This window comes from Coregonus clupeaformis, unplaced genomic scaffold (assembly GCF_020615455.1).
Source record: "Coregonus clupeaformis isolate EN_2021a unplaced genomic scaffold, ASM2061545v1 scaf0049, whole genome shotgun sequence".
NCBI lineage: Eukaryota > Metazoa > Chordata > Actinopteri > Salmoniformes > Salmonidae > Coregonus > Coregonus clupeaformis.
In genome coordinates this window covers 887,941-906,192 of record NW_025533504.1, presented here as the reverse complement: position 1 = coordinate 906,192, position 18,252 = coordinate 887,941, and the positions used below count along the sequence as shown (strand labels likewise).

The following is an 18,252-nucleotide window of genomic DNA, read 5'->3' as shown; positions in this document are numbered from 1 at the left end:
CTACTGTTCCCCTTTAAAGAACAAGGAAGTTTAAACTCTGCTTGATGCAAAAGACTAGGAGCCCGCACTGGGGCACATACGTACGTGAGAATGATTCCCATGTTACATGTCACAAATTTAAAATCCGAATCAGAATTAATAAAGAACACAACCACCATCGCTCCAGCGCATAGAATTAAAAAAGTATTGTTGGATATTATTCATTCTAATCAGACAGGTTTTTTACATGGAAGATACATTGGAGATAATATAAGGCAAGTATTGGAAACAATAGAACACTATGGAAAATATGGGAAACCAGGCCTGCTATTCATAGCAGACTTCGAAAAGGCATTTGATAAAGTTCGACTGGGGTTTATATATAAATGCCTGGAGCATTTCAATTTTGGAGAATCTCTTATAAAATGGGTCAAAATCATGTATAGTAACCCTAGGTGTAAAATAGTAAATAATGGCTATTTCTCAGAAAGTTTTAAACTGTCAAGAGAAGTGAAACAAGGATGTCCACTATCGGCATATCTATTTATTGTGGCCATCGAGATGTTAGCTATTAAAATCAGATCCAATAATAATATCAGAGGATTAGAAATACAGGGCTTAAAAACAAAGGTGTCATTGTACGCTGATGATTCATGTTTTCTTTTAAATCCACAACTAGAATCCCTGCACAGCCTCATAGAGGATCTAGATACATTTTCTAACCTCTCTGGATTACAACCAAATTATGACAAATGTACTATATTACGTATTGGATCACTAAAAAATACAATTTTTACATTACCATGTAGTTTACCAATAAAATGGTCTGATGGTGATGTGGATATACTCAGAATACATATCCCAAAGGAAATACATGATCTCACTTCAATAAATTTTAATAGAAAGTTAGGAAAAATAGATAAGATCTTACTACCATGGAAAGGAAAATACCTGTCAATTTGTGGAAAAATCACCCTGATTAACTCTTTAGTATTATCCCAGTTTACCTATTTGCTTATGGTCTTGCCTACGCCTAGCGAACAGTTTTTTAAATTATATGAGAAAAAAATATTCTATTTTATTTGGAACGGCAAGCCAGACAAAATTAAAAGAGCATATTTATATAATGAATATGAATCCGGAGGACAGAAATTATTAAATATTAAAGCATTAGACCTATCACTAAAAGCTTCAGTCATACAAAAGTTATACTTAAATCCGAACTGGTTCTCAAGCAAATTAGTAAGATTGTCTCACCCAATGTTCAAGAAAGGCCTTTTCCCTTTATTCAGATTACAACCTCTCACTTTCAGTTATTTGAAAAGGAAATAATCTCCCAAATGTCACTATTTCTAAAACAAGCCATAGAAAGTTGGTTGCAATTTCAATTTAATCCTCCAGAAACGACAGAACAAATAATGCAACAAATATTGTGGTTAAATTCAAATATACTAATTGACAAAAAACCTTTATTTTTTGACAGAATGTTTAAAAAAGGTATAATCTTCGTAAATGATATCATCGGTAGGACTGGTGGAGTTATGTCGCACATGCAGCTAACGAAAACATGTGGAAATGTCTGCTCTACCCAAAATTACAACCAAATAATTTCAGCCTTACCGCAAAAGTGGAAGAGGAAAGTGGAAGGGGGAGAAAGTAAGGAACTTGTCTGTCGGCCTTGCATTAAAGAACATAATTGGTTAAGGAAAACTGTGATAAATAAAAAAGTATATCAGTTTCACTTAAGGACCAAAGGATTGACAGCCGTCCCATATAGATTGCAAAATAGTTGGGAAGAGACCTTTGACGTACCGATCCCATGGCATAGTGTTTATGAACTGACACGCAAAACGACACCGGATTCAAAAATTAGAATCTTTCAATTTAAATTATTATATAAAATTCTTGCTACCAATAGAATGTTATTTATATGGGGGATACAATCTTCCCAGCTCTGCAGGTTTTGCTGTGAAGAGACAGAATCATTAGATCATTTGTTTTGGTTCTGTCCATTTGTAGCTTGTTTTTGGACACAGGTCCAGGAATGGCTAAAGGATTGCAATATTTACCTGGAACTAACCTTGCAGATAGCATTACTGGGTGATCTGAAAAGTCATAGTCAATCAATCAATAATATAATAATACTTTTAGCAAAAATGTTTATTTTTAATTCACAATCTGTAGAAGCAATGAGAATAGGTAGGCAGGTAGCTTAGTGGTTAAGAGCGTTGTGCCAGTAACCGAAAGGTCGCTGGTTCTAATCCCCGAGCCGACTAGGTGAAAAAACTGTCTGTGCCCTTGAGCAAGGCACTTAACCCTAATTGCTCCTGAAAGTCGCTCTGGATAAGAGCGTCTGCTAAATGACCAATTTATTTAGAATAGAAAGGTTCAGAATTTTTGTAAAACATCACAGTACGGTTGAAATATATATGGCAAATAGAAATCCTATATGGATGGTGTTAAGAGATAGATGGGAGGTATTGAATAGAGTTGAAGGATGGGACTAATAACAAATAACAACAAATAATAACAAAGATAGCTAATAATGTAAGCATACTGTGTCCATAATAAGTATATAGGTTGTATGTTGGGAACTTTTGGGAAGGAGCACAGTTAGAAAGATATGGCATATAGAAGCAAACCGGATGGACACCATGAAAATGATCGGAGAGGTTGAGAGTAGAAGAAGTTCAGGAGCAAAAAAAAATATATATATATATATATATATATATATACAGTGGGGAAAAAAGTATTTAGTCAGCCACCAATTGTGCAAGTTCTCCCACTTAAAAAGATGAGAGAGGCCTGTAATTTTCATCATAGGTACACGTCAACTATGACAGACAAAATGAGAAAGAGAAATCCAGAAAATCACATTGTAGGATTTTTTATGAATTTATTTGCAAATTATGGTGGAAAATAAGTATTTGGTCAATAACAAAAGTTTCTCAATACTTTGTTATATACCCTTTGTTGGCAATGACACAGGTCAAACGTTTTCTGTAAGTCTTCACAAGGTTTTCACACACTGTTGCTGGTATTTTGGCCCATTCCTCCATGCAGATCTCCTCTAGAGCAGTGATTTTTGGGGCTGTCGCTGGGCAACACGGACTTTCAACTCCCTCCAAAGATTTTCTATGGGGTTGAGATCTGGAGACTCCAGGACTTTGAAATGCTTCTTACGAAGCCACTCCTTCGTTGCCCGGGCGGTGTGTTTGGGATCATTGTCATGCTGAAAGACCCAGCCACGTTTCATCTGCAATGCCCTTGCTGATGGAAGGAGGTTTTCACTCAAAATCTCACGATACATGGCCCCATTCATTCTTTCCTTTACACGGATCAGTCGTCCTGGTCCCTTTGCAGAAAAACAGCCCCAAAGTATGATGTTTTCACTCCCATGCTTCACAGTAGGTATGGTGTTCTTTGGATGCAACTCAGCATTCTTTGTCCTCCAAACACGACGAGTTGAGTTTTTACCAAAAGAGTTATATTTTGGTTTCATCTGACCATATGACATTCTCCCAATCCTCTTCTGGATGCACTCTAGCAAACTTCAGACGGGCCTGGACATGTACTGGCTTAAGCAGGGGGACACGTCTAGCACTGCAGCATTTGAGTCCCTGGCGTGCGTAGTGTGTTACTGATGGTAGGCTTTGTTACTTTGGTCCCAGCTCTCTGCAGGTCATTCACTAGGTCCCCCCGTGTGGTTCTGGGATTTTTGCTCACCGTTCTTGTGATCATTTTGACCCCACGGGGTGAGATCTTGCGTGGAGCCCCAGATCGAGGGAGATTATCAGTGGTCTTGTATGTCTTCCATTTCCTAATAATTGCTCCCACAGTTGATTTCTTCAAACCAAGCTGCTTACCTATTGCAGATTCAGTCTTCCCAGCCTGGTGCAGGTCTACAATTTTGTTTCTGGTGTCCTTTGACAGCTTTTTTGGTCTTGGCCATAGTGGAGTTTGGAGTGTGACTGTTTGAGGTTGTGGACAGGTGTCTTTTATACTGATAACAAGTTCAAACAGGTGCCATTAATACAGGTAACGTAGTGGAGGACAGAGGAGCCTCTTAAAGAAGAAGTTACAGGTCTGTGAGAGCCAGAAATCTTGCTTGTTTGTAGGTGACCAAATACTTATTTTCCACCATAATTTGCAAATAAATTCATTAAAATCCTACAATGTGATTTTCTGGATTTTCTTTTCTCAATTTGTCTGTCATAGTTGACGTGTACCTATGATGAAAATGACAGGCCTCTCTCATCTTTTTAAGTGGGAGAACTTGCACAATTGGTGGCTGACTAAATACTTTTTTCCCCCACTGTGTATATATATATATATATATATATATATAATAGAATTATTGTAAAATTAACTCTGTCCATAAGGTGTAGATAGTAAGTATAGACCGGAAGTAGAGGCCTGGGCATTGTTGTTCACTAATTTACTCCAAGTAGGGAAAGGATGGTGGGGTTGAAAAGTAATAAAGGGGAGTATATATATAAAAAATAAAAAAACATGGGGGATTGGAAGTGATGCAGACAATTACATTGATAGAAGATACAATCTATCTGCAATATTAAGCTGATCCATTCCCATTAAAAAATACAAAATACAAAAAATAATAATAATACAAAAGAACACAACCACCAGGGCAAAATGAGCAAACAAAGTAGAAAATAGAAGATTTAACTGTACCTCTGTCATCTCCCGAGGCTGCTTACCAAACTTCCCATATAGGCTCAACTTCCTAGATTTGCATAGGCTACACCAAAATATACAGTAGGCTAATTTGCATTTTCTCTCAAAATAATCACATGATGAGAAAAGTGAATAAACAAACAGACACTGAGCCATATTGGTTGTATGTCTTATTTTTATTTTGTAAGTATTATTTAACCCAAAATATATTTGAGATTAAGAATCATTGTGAAATAAAGCTGTCTAAATGGTTTACATGCATGTTTTAATTTTAGTTTAACCAGCTGTCCTCCTGTCAAACCACCACCATTATTCAACCATGAAATGTATTGGGAATAGGCTTTTGCAGAATAATCTTTTATCATCAGGTGATAAATATCCTAAATCTATGTAGTCTACATTGATTTACATCTATTCATAGTAGCCTAGTAGTATAGTTACATTTGTAAAATGTAATGTTCTTTAATTTGTGAATCTGTTGATTTTCCTTTATATATTAGCTACGGTATATAGAGGAAAATTGCTACATTAGTCCTACCCCTGGTCCATATTGCAACTGTTTTGCCCAGAGACATTGTGGCTCTAAAGACACTGTCACTGGCATTGAGCCAACATGGCTTCCTTTCCGTGTAAACAACAACAGCATCAAGTGAACGGGGTTTGAGTTTAGGCCTATTACCTCGCATATGCTCTGTCTCTTGGATTTCGCAAATAATACGCAACTAGAAATAGTTATGTAACCTACAACGATGTGCCGAAGGTGTTTCTAGTGAGTATATTGCGCCCCCCCAATTGTAACTCGCTAATTTATCTTTTGAGGCCAACATGAACATTAGTTAGCTGCTAGCCTGCTAACGTTAGCTCGCTGGCAAGCTACCACCACCAAGGGATATTGAGTTTGAAGCAGCTAGCTAGCAAGTTATCTAGCGAAACATGGTGTGAGTTTTTTTAAAGGTTGATAGTTCGGTACAATCGATGCTTGTTGTGAAATGTAATTGCATACAATCAACGTATACATATTTTTAGTTTACATACAGTAGCAACGTGCTAGACATTAGCTAGCTAACAAAAGTTAGCTAACGTCTGGTCTAATTTATCATTGCTTGCAAACGTTCGCTAGTTAGCCAACAGTACATGTTAGCTTTTCAATTATCGCTAACGCTGGATTAAAGTGATCTCTCATTGGACCACTTGGATGAAACCAGTGTTTATAATTTTCTTAGCTAACTAACATTAGCTAAAGTTAAAGTCAGCTGACCGTCTCATATTTACAGCTATCTAGCGAGGTAACTAGTTAGCTATGTTCGTTAGTTAGCTAACTTAACTAGCTAGCTACGACGTTTGTTTTATTTTAGCTAGTTAGTATAGTAACTGGTAATGTGAAGAGAGGCCTGTCAGTTTATACGATTAAGGAGTATTAATCATTAATACAGTAGCGAACATACCCCATTCCATGGTAGCTAGCATGACAGTTATTTAGGCCTTTCTAGTTTTAATTAAATAGTTTACCTAACTAACTAGTAGGAACAACCTAACTAGCTAGCTACCGGTAAGTAATTTGTTAGATCAAATAGTTACCAATGAGAATACTGAATGTCTTACAATCAACTGAATATCGTCAGTTGTCTAAGTAGCTAGGGGCCTACAAGTGGCATTTATGGGGATACTAATACATTTCGCTGGCCACATGAAGTAGCTAACCTTAAAACATGTTTTTGTTATCAATTGTGATAATGTAACCTTCAACCCCAACAGATTATTGTCCTTCAGACAACTCATCATCCTCCTCTCCGCTGGGTAGTTCAATAGCCATGTCCTCGCATCAGCCCACCAGTTCAGCCTCCAACAGTCCCACCAGCACCTTTGGCTCACCTTTCTCAGTCATCAGCCCCTCACTGGGCTCCCCTGGTGTGGCACCCTCCATGGGTTATGGGCCTATTAGCAGTAGTCAGGTGAGAAACAAACCCAGGGACCTTGTTTTGCTTTTATGTTTGCATTTGAATGATCCTACTCTATATGTGTTTATTCTCTAGCATTATTTCCAAGCTCAGACAAGTGCAAAAGTTTGTTGCTGCACACATAAACGCTGACATTTAGGCTAGCCTAGATGTTATTTTTTATTTTTTTTAATCAGTCATGATAACAGTATTGTTATTTATGTATATATATATATATATATATATATATATATATATATAATAATAATTATTTTTTATTTTATTATTTTTCTTCACTTTTTTGTTTGTGCACAGATCAACTCTACAATGGGGATGCACTCGATCAGCAGCTCCGATGATGTCAAGCCCCCGTTTGGCTTGAGGCCTATGTCTGCACACAGCCCTGGGATAATGCTCTCCCAGAAACGCATGTGTGCCATCTGTGGAGACCGCTCCTCTGGTGAGTGCTGTGCACTAAGAGCAGGGTTAGTAGAGGTGAAACGTCGGGCTGGGGACTTATTTTAAATCCCTGGCAATTTCAGAGAGGATAATCCTTTTTGTCAGCTGTCTTCAGCTGTGTGTCCTGACCTCTGCATCAGTCTAACCAATGTTCTTTACCGGCCTGTTTGATTCTATGTCAGTATATAAACACTAAAGGCATTTGAAATGCTGCAGATTCATTAATTAGTGAAGCTCTGCGTAACTGCTCGTAAAAAAAAAAAAAACTCCTCATTCCTACATAGTGTTGCACGGTATACCTGTACCACGGTAATATCACAGTACCAAAACGTCATGATACTAATGATACCAACATTTTAGAATACCGTAGTACTGTTTCATATGATACTACCGACTTTTTCAGCCCTACCGATAAAAAAAATATAATTTAGCTGTGATGGCGAGTGGGGATGCAGACCCTGATGAGTGTTCTGTTAGATTTGTTACATTGGAGCAGCGCGCAAAGCGAGCAATGATGATACATTGTATCATTTCATCGCCTGTTATAACCAAGAGCACAGACCAGTCTGAGTATACTTTTCAAGTTCATGGTCATGCAGCCTCTGAGTGTCAGAGAGGGAAAATGGAGCACCGCTTGGCGACAGGCGTGCTTGCTGCTTTACAGCAAAGAAAAGGGCTTGTCTCGAAAATATGACCCTTATTACCAGATATGCCTTTTTTTATTTATATCGGGATTCACACGTATTTTATATAATTTCTAAAAAAATGTAGCGAGCCATTTTAAACTAATCCCGGGTCGCTAATTATTGCTTTGATAATGAACAACGTTGTTCAGTCATGTTACCTAGCTAGCTAACATCCTGGTAACTTGACAGTAGGTTTAGGCTCATCTGAATGGCCCAGGAAGAAAGGAAAAGGGTTTGCTACTCATGAGATGTAGGCCTAATGGAAGACTAAACGATTTCAAAATCTATTTCTTTCTGGTGCTCCTTAAATTCTGTTTGGTGCCTAACGTTTTAAAAGTTGGGAGCAGTGTGTGTATGTGTTTGTGTGAGAGTGCAAGTGGTGTGTGTGTGTGTGTGTTTATGAGAGTGAGGGAGACCGCGTGTCTGTCTGTGTTAACTGAAGAGTAAAGAAGGTTTCATGCAATGTTTTCCCCTTACTCACACAATGACATGCAGATCATTATGCATCACAGGAGGTTGCTGGCACCTTAGTTGGCTGGAGTGGAATCAGTGGAATGGTATCAAACACATGTTTTCTATGTGTTTGATGCCATTCCATTTGCACCGTTCTAGTCATTATTATGAGCCGTCCGTCCCTCAGCAGCCTCCACTGATGTATATTCCTTCCTCCTATTCCTCCAGCCAAATCACAGAAAGGCCTTTGCAAAACTTAGCAAATCAGCCATTCTATGCATTATGCTATTATACACTGAACAGTGTGAAGTTAAATTCAATGTGTTGTATTGAGTAGAAGTGTGAATTTTTTAGAAAACGTGAACAAGCGTCCGGGGGATGAGGCGAACAGGATTCAAGGCCACTGATTTTTCCCCCACTATGGTATTGCGATACTACTTGGCCTGGTGTCATATCATTTGTAAAATGTTGGTGTCGTGACAAGCCTACCCCCCCCCGCAGGTAAGCACTACGGTGTGTACAGCTGTGAAGGTTGCAAGGGCTTCTTCAAACGCACAGTTCGCAAGGACCTGAGCTACACCTGCAGGGATAACAAAGAGTGCCTGGTGGACAAGCGCCAGCGCAACCGCTGCCAGTACTGCCGCTACCAGAAGTGTCTGGCTATGGGCATGAAGAGGGAAGGTGAGGAGGGGAGGGGAGGGACTGAATGTTTGGAGCATTCATATTTAATCAATTTTGATGAGAGTTTGTAGGAGTGCTTTTGAAAGGGCAACATAAATTTCAAAAAGATTGAGAAACTTGTGGGTTTTTAAAACCTGCATAATCAACTTGACTAAATTTTTTTCCAAAGTAGGCTGTTGTAAGAATATATTTTGGATAGACTCAGAAATGGTATAGTTCAAAGCCCAGAATCATTTGGCCAAATTATTGAATTATGATTGAATATAGGCCTAGCCCAGTAAAACCTTTGACGATCACTTCTATTTGATCATTTTATTGTGTGGGGGAGGGTACGTTGTTTTCAAAGTCATTAACAAAACAGAGGGGGAGAGAATATCGGGGTAGGTTCATATAACTAACCCCTCTCTTACTTTTCTTTCCCCCTATTCTCTCTCTCCCTCCTTCTATAGTGGTCCAAGATGAACGTCAGAAATGTAAGGATAAAGTCATGGAGAGATGAAGAATGATATATTTGGATGTGGTATTGAGAGATTGCAATTAAACACCAAATGCTCGGCACACACTGGTAGGCTAATTCTCACATCACAATGGCTATGAAATGAAAGACGTGAATGCATTATGGTGTAAAAGTATACCAATTTGACCTTTCACCCTGTATGGATGAAGCCTAACACGAGTTAAGACGGGCACAACAGGGTTTCCTCCTTTCTTTTCTAACCCTGTGACTCCACTCCCTCCCGTCCCTCTCCTATTAACCCCCACCCCTCTTCCTGTCTCCCGTCTCTCCCTCTCCCCTCCTGGCTGTGTGGTGTGGTTGGGTGCATGGCGGGGTGCAGCAGTCCAGGAGGAGCGTCAGAGGATCAGGGAGCGAGAGGAGGGACTGGAGTGCAGCAGTGCTGTGAACGAGGAGATGCCCGTGGAGAAGATCTTGGAGGCGGAGACGTCCGTGGAGCAGAGGGTGGAGCTCCACTCTGACGCAGGCTCCGCTGGTAGCTCTGTGAGTATACAGGGCTATACTGTTGACTGGATCAGTATTAGGGTTGCAAAATTTTGCGACGCTAATAAGTATTCGGATAGAGCGGTGTCACCTCAAGGAATTACCTGGCTCCGATTCATAGCCTACTGCTCAACTCTTGGGACGAATATACTTTGAAAACGTTAGATAAACTGCTGTCTGTTTAGCATCAAGATTAAAGGTGTTTTCTTTCCTACTAGGGATTATTGCATTATTTCTAGCTTCAGGATTGGCTTTTAGGGTCTGATGTTATTGCATTTTATGGGATTTTTCTATCTTTTTTTTGTGGTTTTAGCCCCATGATGCGGTGACAAACATCTGCCAGACTGCAGACAAGCAGCTGTTTGCATTGGTGGAGTGGGCCAAGAGGATCCCCCACTTCTCTGAGCTGCCCCTGGATGACCAGGTCATCCTCCTGCGTGCAGGTACCACTGCCTGGAGGGAGGGAGACACCAGGAGGGTGGATGTGATATGCACTGTCTCAAAGAATAGAGTTTAAAAGTGATTTTCTGTTCCTGTATTTATTCAAGAGGCAACCAGAGTAGTGCATGTGATGGTGTACATTTCTCTACCAGAGCAAAGCCCAAAAAGACTGATCATAGAGAAGGAGCTGCCCCTATTGTGGGGATATTTGTAACTGCTGTCAATTGTATTACATGCCCGTATATCCTGCTATTATAAAAAAAGACAAGACAGGGAAAGAAAGACCAGAAAAGAGATGGCTCCTAAAAAAAATAAATATATATATTTAAAATAATAAGTAAATGTTTTTATAATAAATGGTTTAGTACCCAAATGTGTGGGGGTAGGGGTGGGTTTTTAATATAAATAAAAAAGAAAGAAAGAGCAGCCGCTAATTGTATGCTTTATTCCTCCTCTTTATCCGTCCTTCGTCAGGGGGCTATTGTAGCAGAAATGTCTTTATCCGTCCTTCGTCAGGGGGCTATTGTAGCAGAAATGTCTTTATCCGTCCTTCGTCAGGGGGCTATTGTAGCAGAAATGTCTTTATCCGTCCTTCGTCAGGGGGCTATTGTAGCAGAAATGTCTTTATCCGTCCTTCGTCATGGGGCTATTGTAGCAGAAATGTCTTTATCCGTCCTTCATCAGGGGGCTATTGTAGCAGAAATGTCTTTATCCGTCCTTCATCAGGGGGCTATTGTAGCAGAAATGTCTATCCGTCCTTCATCAGGGGGCTATTGTAGCAGAAATGTACAGTCGTGGTCAAAAGTTTTGGTCTTCACAAAGTTCGCTGCTTCAGTGTTATGATATATTTTTGTCAGATGCTGCTATGGTATACTGAAGTATAATTACAAGCATTCCATAACTGTCAAAGGCTTTCATTGACAATTACATTTAGTTTATGCAAAGAGTCAATATTTGCAGTGTTGACCCTTCTTTTTCAAGACCTCTGCAATCCGCCCTGGCATGCTGTCAATTAACTTCTGGGCCACATCCTGACTGATGGCAGCCAATTCTTGCATAATCAATGCTTGGAGTTTGTCAGAATTTGTGGGTTTTTGTTTGTCCACCCGCCTCTTGAGGATCGACCACAAGTTCTCAATGGGATTAAGGTCTGGGGAGTTTCCTGGCCATGGACCCAAAATGTTGATGTTTTGTTCCCCGAGCCACTTAGTTATTACTTTTGCCTTATGGCAAGGTGCTCCATCATGCTGGAAAAGGCATTGTTCGGCACCAAACTGTTCTTGGATGGTTGGGAGAAGTTGCTCTCGGAGGATGTGTTGGTACCATTCTTTATTCATGGCTGTGTTCTTAGGCAAAATTGTGAGTGAGCCCACTCCCTTGGCTGAGAAGCAACCCCACACATGAATGGTCTCAGGATGCTTTACTGTTGGCATGACACAGGACTCACCTTGTCTTCTCCGGACAAGGTGTTTTCCGGTTGCCCCAAACAATCGGAAAGGGGATTCATCAGAGAAAATGACTTTACCCCAGTCCTCAGCAGTCCAATCCCTGTACCTTTTGCAGAATATCAGTCTGTCCCTGATGTTTTTCCTGGAGAGAAGTGGCTTCTTTGCTGCCCTTCTTGACACCAGGCCATCCTCCAAAAGTATTTGCCTCACTGTGCGTGCAGATGCACTCACACCTGCCTGCTGCCATTCCTGAGCAAGCTCTGCACTGGTGGTTCCCCGATCCCGCAGCTGAATCAACTTTAGGAGACGGTCCTGGCGCTTGCTAGACTTTCTTGGGCGCCCTGAAGCCTTCTTCACAACAATTGAACCTCTCTCCTTGAAGTTCTTGATGATCTGATAAATGGTTGATTTAGGTGCAATCTTACTAGCAGCAATATCCTTGCCTGTGAAGCCCTTTTTGTGCAAAGCAATGATGACGGCACGTGTTTCCTTGCAGGTAACCATGGTTAAGAGGAAGAACAATGATTTCAAGCACCACCCTCCTTTTAAAGCTTCCAGTCTGTTATTCTAACTCAATCAGCATGACAGAGTGATCTTCAGCCTTGTCCTCGTCAACACTCTCACCTGTGTTAACGAGAGAATCACTGACATGATGGCAGCTGGTCCTTTTGTGGCAGGGCTGAAATGCAGTGGAAATGTTTTTTGGAGATTAAGTTCATTTTCATGGCAAAGAGGGACTTTGCAATTAATTGCAATTCATCTGATCACTCTTCATGACATTCTGGAGTATATGCAAATAGCCATCATCAAAACTGAGGCAGCAGACTTTGTGAAAATTAGTATTTGTGTCATTCTCAAAACTTTTGACCACGACTGTATATCTGTCCTTCGTCAGGGGGCTATTGTAGCAGAAATGTCTTTAGCTGTCCTTCGTCAGGGGGCTATTATAGCAGAAATGTCTAGCTGTCCTTCGTCAGGGGGCTATTGTAGCAGACATGTATTTACTGTCCTTCGTCAGGGGGCTATTGTAGCAGAAATGTCTTTACTGTCCTTCGTCAGGGGGCTATTATAGCAGAAATGTCTGTCCTTCGTCAGGGGGCTATTGTAGCAGAAATGTCTTTAGCTGTCCTTCGTCAGGGGACTATTGTAGCAGAAATATCTTTACTGTCCTTCGTTAGGGGGCTATTGTAGCAGAAATGTCTTTACTGTCCTTCGTCAGGGGGCTATTGTAGCAGAAATGTCTTTACTCTCCTTCGTCAGGGGGCTATTATAGCAAGAATGTCTTTACTGTCCTTCGTCAGGGGGCTATTGTAGCAGCAAAGTTTTTACTGTCCTTTGTCAGGGGGCTATTGTAGCTGAAATGGCCGAATCCACTAATTTGAAGGGGTGTCCACATACTTTTGACCATGTAGAGTAAGAGAGCAAGAAGCAATCCATGACCTATCATTTGATACATTATTAATCCAATTTGATCAGTAGCACCATGTGTTAACTCTGTTGGACAGTAGCAAATGCCCCAGAGGTTGTTGATGTCCCTAATAAGGTCCTTCTCTGCTCCTCTCTGCTCTTCTGTCCTGTGTATCTGTCCCGTCCCATCGGTCTCTCCTCCTCCCTCCTCTGCCCCTCTCCTGTCTTCTCCCCTCTCTTTTTCTCCTGTGTGTGTCAGGGTGGAATGAACTTCTGATCGCCTCCTTCTCCCACCGCTCCATCGCTGTGAAGGACGGGGTCCTGCTGGCCAATGAGCTGCACCGGGACAACGCACACAGTGCAGGGGTGGCGGCCATCTTTGACAGGTAGGCACACAGTATGCGGCTAAGTTTCCCCTTGGTACAGATCTAGGATCAGCTTCCCCTAACATTAACCACTAGTGGGGAAAACGTACAATATTATAATAATAGCATAATTACCATCGAGATGTGTATATAATAACAGTGTTGTATTAATGTACATAATGTGAAAACACGCTGTAATTAACCCCACAGGGAGAGTGTGCAGAGTGCCGAGGTGGGAGCCATATTTGACAGGTAATAACACACACACACACACACACACCAAGTATATGTCTATGTCGACAATTTTTGACATGTTCTGTTTTCACCTGTCTGCCCTCCGTTCCTCCTATAGAGTTCTCACTGAGCTGGTCAGTAAGATGAGAGACATGCAGATGGACAAGACCGAGCTGGGCTGCCTCAGAGCCATCGTCCTCTTCAACCCAGGTACTCTATTATTAACATTAGTCCCTCATACAACGTTTACTGTCATGGTTTCGTTCCAATAACTGTTGTGTGTTGTCCCTCCTTCAGACGCTAAAGGTCTATCCAACACCGGGGAGGTGGAGCTCCTGAGAGAGAAGGTCTATGCGTCACTGGAAGCCTACTGCAAGCAGAAATACCCAGAGCAGCAGGGAAGGTAGGCATTCATGTGCTACATGCTTTAGTACTAGTATCCCATACACTAAAAGGAATGTACATTTGTATCATGTCTAAAACAATATATGCTAATCTGCTATCCTGTGTTGTGCTGCTAACTGGCACTGTAAGTGCTAAGAGTGTTGCTGTTGCATTCATGTAGCTTATTAATGTCCAGTTACAGAGGGTAGTGCGTACAGCCCAGTACATCACTGGGGCCAAGCTTCCTGCCATCCAGGACCTCTATACCAGGCGGTGTCAGAGAAAGGCCCTAAAAAGACTCCAGCCACCCTAGCCATAGACTGTTCTCTCTGCTACCGCACGGCAAGCGGTACCGGAACGCCAAGTCTAGGTCCAAAATGCTCCTTAACAGCTTCTACCCCCAAGCCATAAGACTGCTGAACAGCTAATCAAATGGCTTCCAGGACTATTTGCTCTGTTTATTATCTATGCATAGTCACTTTACCTCTACCTACATGTACATATGACCTCAATTACCTTGACTAATACTGTGGCCCCGCACATTGACTCTGTACCGGCACCACCTGTATATAGCCTCGTTAATGTTATTTTATTATTAGTCTTTAATTATTATAATTTCTTTACATTTCAGTTTATTTTAGTAAATACTTTCTTAACAGTTATTTTTCTTAACTGCATTGTTGGTTAAGGGCTTGTAAGTAAGCATTTTACTGTAAGGTATTCGGCGCATGTGACAAATACAATTTTATTTTGATTTTGTTATTTCATTCCCTACCTCTCCTCCCCTCCTCAGGTTTGCTAAGCTCCTCCTCAGGCTGCCAGCACTACGTTCTATTGGCTTGAAGTGTTTGGAGCACCTGTTCTTCTTCAAGCTGATTGGTGACACCCCTATCGACACGTTCCTAATGGAAATGCTTGAAGCGCCTCATCAGTTGGCATAGAGGTGGTGGGAGTGGAGAGGTGTTCTGTGGCCGGGGTTAGATAGCTTGGGTCTGGGGATTTGCTGGAGTGGGACTGCACTTTTAGTTATTTGGGGAATTCAGCAATTTCTCTCACTGCTGTCTGGGTTATGCTATTTAGTACACCACCACATTGTCTCTTTCAGAACATACATCCCTAAGACTTGTGATCTACAGGCTGGTGCTATATATTAATATAAGTTCTTGAATAACTGAGAGAGGAAAAAAATAGTAAAGTATTTTTAAAAAATTTGACTCTTTAGTTCCCCTACTCTGGCTTATCGAAGCTACAATTTGGGTAAATGTTTTTATAGGACTATGTTAATGCTTTTTAGACAAACCCCAAATGATAAGCTTAAATTCTGTAAGTGATCCCACCCGTAACCGGTTTTTAAAATGAAGGTAACCTGGATGCAACGAGACTGTCATTTAACCTTTTTTATCATTTAGAATTGGAACAAGATCTTTTTGAAAAAAACATTAAAAACAGGTTTTATTGTCAAATCTTGGGAAAGTACATTACTGTACCAAGCTCGCTGCATACCATGTGTCTGACTCTTAGCTCCTAGTGGTTCTGTATCCCTCTCAGATTACCAGAAAGCAACACGTTAACAATAAACCCAGGATACAAAACGAGTAGGTGAATCACAACCGAACACAGAGCAGATTTGTATTGACTGTGTTGAGTAGCTTTATTTGTCTAGTAATATGCTATTAGCGTTGTTTATCTCTTTGCTGTTTTGTAAAATGTAATCACCTTGCAGGCAAAAAGATTGAGCTACATTGCACATTTTTGCAATGTACTATTTCTACACCATACTATACAAGTCATCAAATGTCTGGCCAGCAAACAGTCTAGTGTTTGTACTTTTGGTGCTATATGACAGACATTTGCCATAACTAATTTCAGCCATACACCAAACTGCAAACAGAAAAAATTATGCAAGAAACAAACAAAAAAAAATCTTAAAATGTTGTAAATGTAGCAATACAAAATGAATACATATGCTTTCTTTCTGCTTGTCAACTTGTCCGTTCTGGGGTTTTTACAAAGTTAATCATTGTCTGTTTTAGAAAGGGAATACTCCAATATGTAATTTATCTAAACAATGTAAGGTACTGTGCAAATATTGTTCAGGGAAAATACTATATATTGATAGGTTTGAATAATGAGGTCAGGAGACAGACAAATTATGTAATAATTGATATGTGCCCTTGCTATTAGTTCACCAATTGTATAGAGCAGATCATGTCTTAGGTTGTACTGGATTCCCTAAAGCCCTGTTTATACATTTACATTTTAGTCATTTAGCAGACGCTCTTATCCAGAGCGACTTACAGTTAGTGAGTGCATACATTTTCATACCTGGTTCTAACATGCATCCTTTGTCCTGATCCTGTCCACATTCTGATTGTGCCCACATTTTCAGACAGGTGTAGACGATTTAAAAGATGCATTGTGATCAGATCTTCCTGACCACCCCAGGAGGTAGTCAGGCACGCATTGTGTCTGGGTATCTTACAAGTGTAGACATATGGACAGTGAAACCATTTAAAGCACAATTATTCCACCTTCTAAAATCATTGACAGGTGGCACCACTGTCTTATGGCATCAATATGTGTCATAAAGTAAATAAATACATATTATTTTGATAGAATAGCTCTCAAATAATTTGCATACAGGGAGGGACCAGGAAATCTGGTCACAATGCAGACACACTGGACAGATACGAGACACATTTTACTACCAAGTGTAAACATATTTCTGAGAATGTGGACAAGATCAGGAAAAAGGACGTGTGTTAGCGCCAGGTATAAACGAGGCTTTTGAATCACATTCAGCTGAATCTCATTGTTTGGGATTTTTTTGTGCTTTCTATAGTAGTAGTTTTTCCTGTTTCCTTTTTTTTTTGGAGCTAGTTGTCTTGTTCATCCTCTCCCTGCTTACAGTTTATTAAAAAAAAACACAAACCGTAATCACGTTTAAAGATCCATGACACCTGTGGACTTAGACATATTAAACAAGACCAAATATGAGTTTTGTATGATGATCATGTGTGAACACCTGAACAAGTGTATTGGTATATGTGTCATTATCCTGTATAAGCTCTGGAGCAGTTTAAAGATCCGTGTGGATAAGTGAATTACAGCTTGGGTAATGTGGACTGAAAATAAAGAGGTTCAACTTTTCTTTCTTGTCGATTGAATGTTTCTTTGTGGTTTGTATCGGATATCAACTTCTCACAGACAAAATAAATGGGGGGGACTCTGTGGCATTGAGAAGTACAAACATACTTGAGTTAAACAAAACATTTATTTTTTTATTTTTTATTTACATTGCGTCTGTCTAAATTAGAGTAAAATTTTGCCTTATGACCTTGTTGGGCTGCAGTACGAGTCAGTCACCACCAGAGGAACCCATACACCCCGTCAGCGGTTGTTTCTGTCCTGCTTCAGAGCCCCCTGTTGGTTAGCCTTGTCCCATTCCCCCCCTGTTGGTTAGCCTTGTCCCATTCCCCCTGTTGGTTAGCCTTGTCCCATTCCCTCCCTGTTGGTTAGCCTTGTCCCATTCCCCCCCTGTTGGTTAGCCTTGTCCCATACCCTCTCTGTTGGTTAGCCTTGTCCCATTCCCTCCCTGTTGGTTAGCCTTGTCCCATTCCCCCTGTTGGTTAGCCTTGTCCCATTCCCTCCCTGTTGGTTAGCCTTGTCCCATTCCCCCTGTTGGTTAGCCTTGTCCCATTCCCTCCCTGTTGGTTAGCCTTGTCCCATTCCCCCTGTTGGTTAGCCTTGTCCTTTTCCCCCCCTGTTGGTTAGCCTTGTCCCATTCCCCCCCTGTTGGTTAGCCTTGTCCCATTCCCCCCCGTTGGTTAGCCTTGTCCCATTCCCCCCTGTTGGTTAGCCTTGTCCCATTCCCTCCTGTTGGTTAGCCTTGTCCCATTCCCTCCCTGTTGGTTAGCCTTGTCCCATTCCCCCTGTTGGTTAGCCTTGTCCCATTCCCCCCCTGTTGGTTAGCCTTGTCCCATTCCCCTCCCTGTTGGTTAGCCTTGTCCCATTCCCCCCCTGTTGGTTAGCCTTGTCCCATTCCCCCCCTGTTGGTTAGCCTTGTCCCATTCCCTCCCTGTTGGT

At 41.0% G+C, this 18,252-nt stretch overlaps 1 protein-coding gene across 2 annotated transcripts; it reads left to right on the top strand.

Annotated features, from left to right (window-relative positions):
• The first annotated feature begins 5,253 nt into the window (after window positions 1–5,253).
• LOC121555566 (retinoic acid receptor RXR-beta-A-like) lies at window positions 5,254–17,316 on the top strand. 2 transcript variants are annotated; one of them, XM_041869405.2, is made up of 12 exons: window positions 5,254–5,443; window positions 6,430–6,626; window positions 6,927–7,071; window positions 8,711–8,890; window positions 9,340–9,363; window positions 9,730–9,887; window positions 10,201–10,330; window positions 13,443–13,569; window positions 13,759–13,800; window positions 13,901–13,992; window positions 14,080–14,185; window positions 14,960–17,316. In XM_041869405.2, the coding sequence occupies exons 2-12, from the start codon at window positions 6,486–6,488 to the stop codon at window positions 15,105–15,107; spliced, it is 1,293 nt and encodes a 430-aa protein (XP_041725339.1). In that variant the 5' UTR covers window positions 5,254–5,443; window positions 6,430–6,485; the 3' UTR covers window positions 15,108–17,316. The 2 variants fall into 2 exon arrangements, with proteins under 2 accessions (XP_041725339.1, XP_041725337.1); XM_041869403.2 differs by having other exon boundaries at window positions 5,256–5,443; window positions 9,727–9,887.
• The last annotated feature ends 936 nt before the right edge of the window (window positions 17,317–18,252 follow it).

Coding starts and splice junctions, on each gene's coding strand:
- LOC121555566 (XM_041869403.2), top strand. CDS start 6,486: ATGTCCTCGCATCAGCCCACCAGTTCAGCCTCCAACAGTCCCACCAGC. Junction 6,627..6,926: donor GGCCTATTAGCAGTAGTCAG/GTGAGAAACAAA, acceptor GTTTGTGCACAG/ATCAACTCTACAATGGGGAT. Junction 7,072..8,710: donor CTGTGGAGACCGCTCCTCTG/GTGAGTGCTGTG, acceptor CCCCCCCCGCAG/GTAAGCACTACGGTGTGTAC.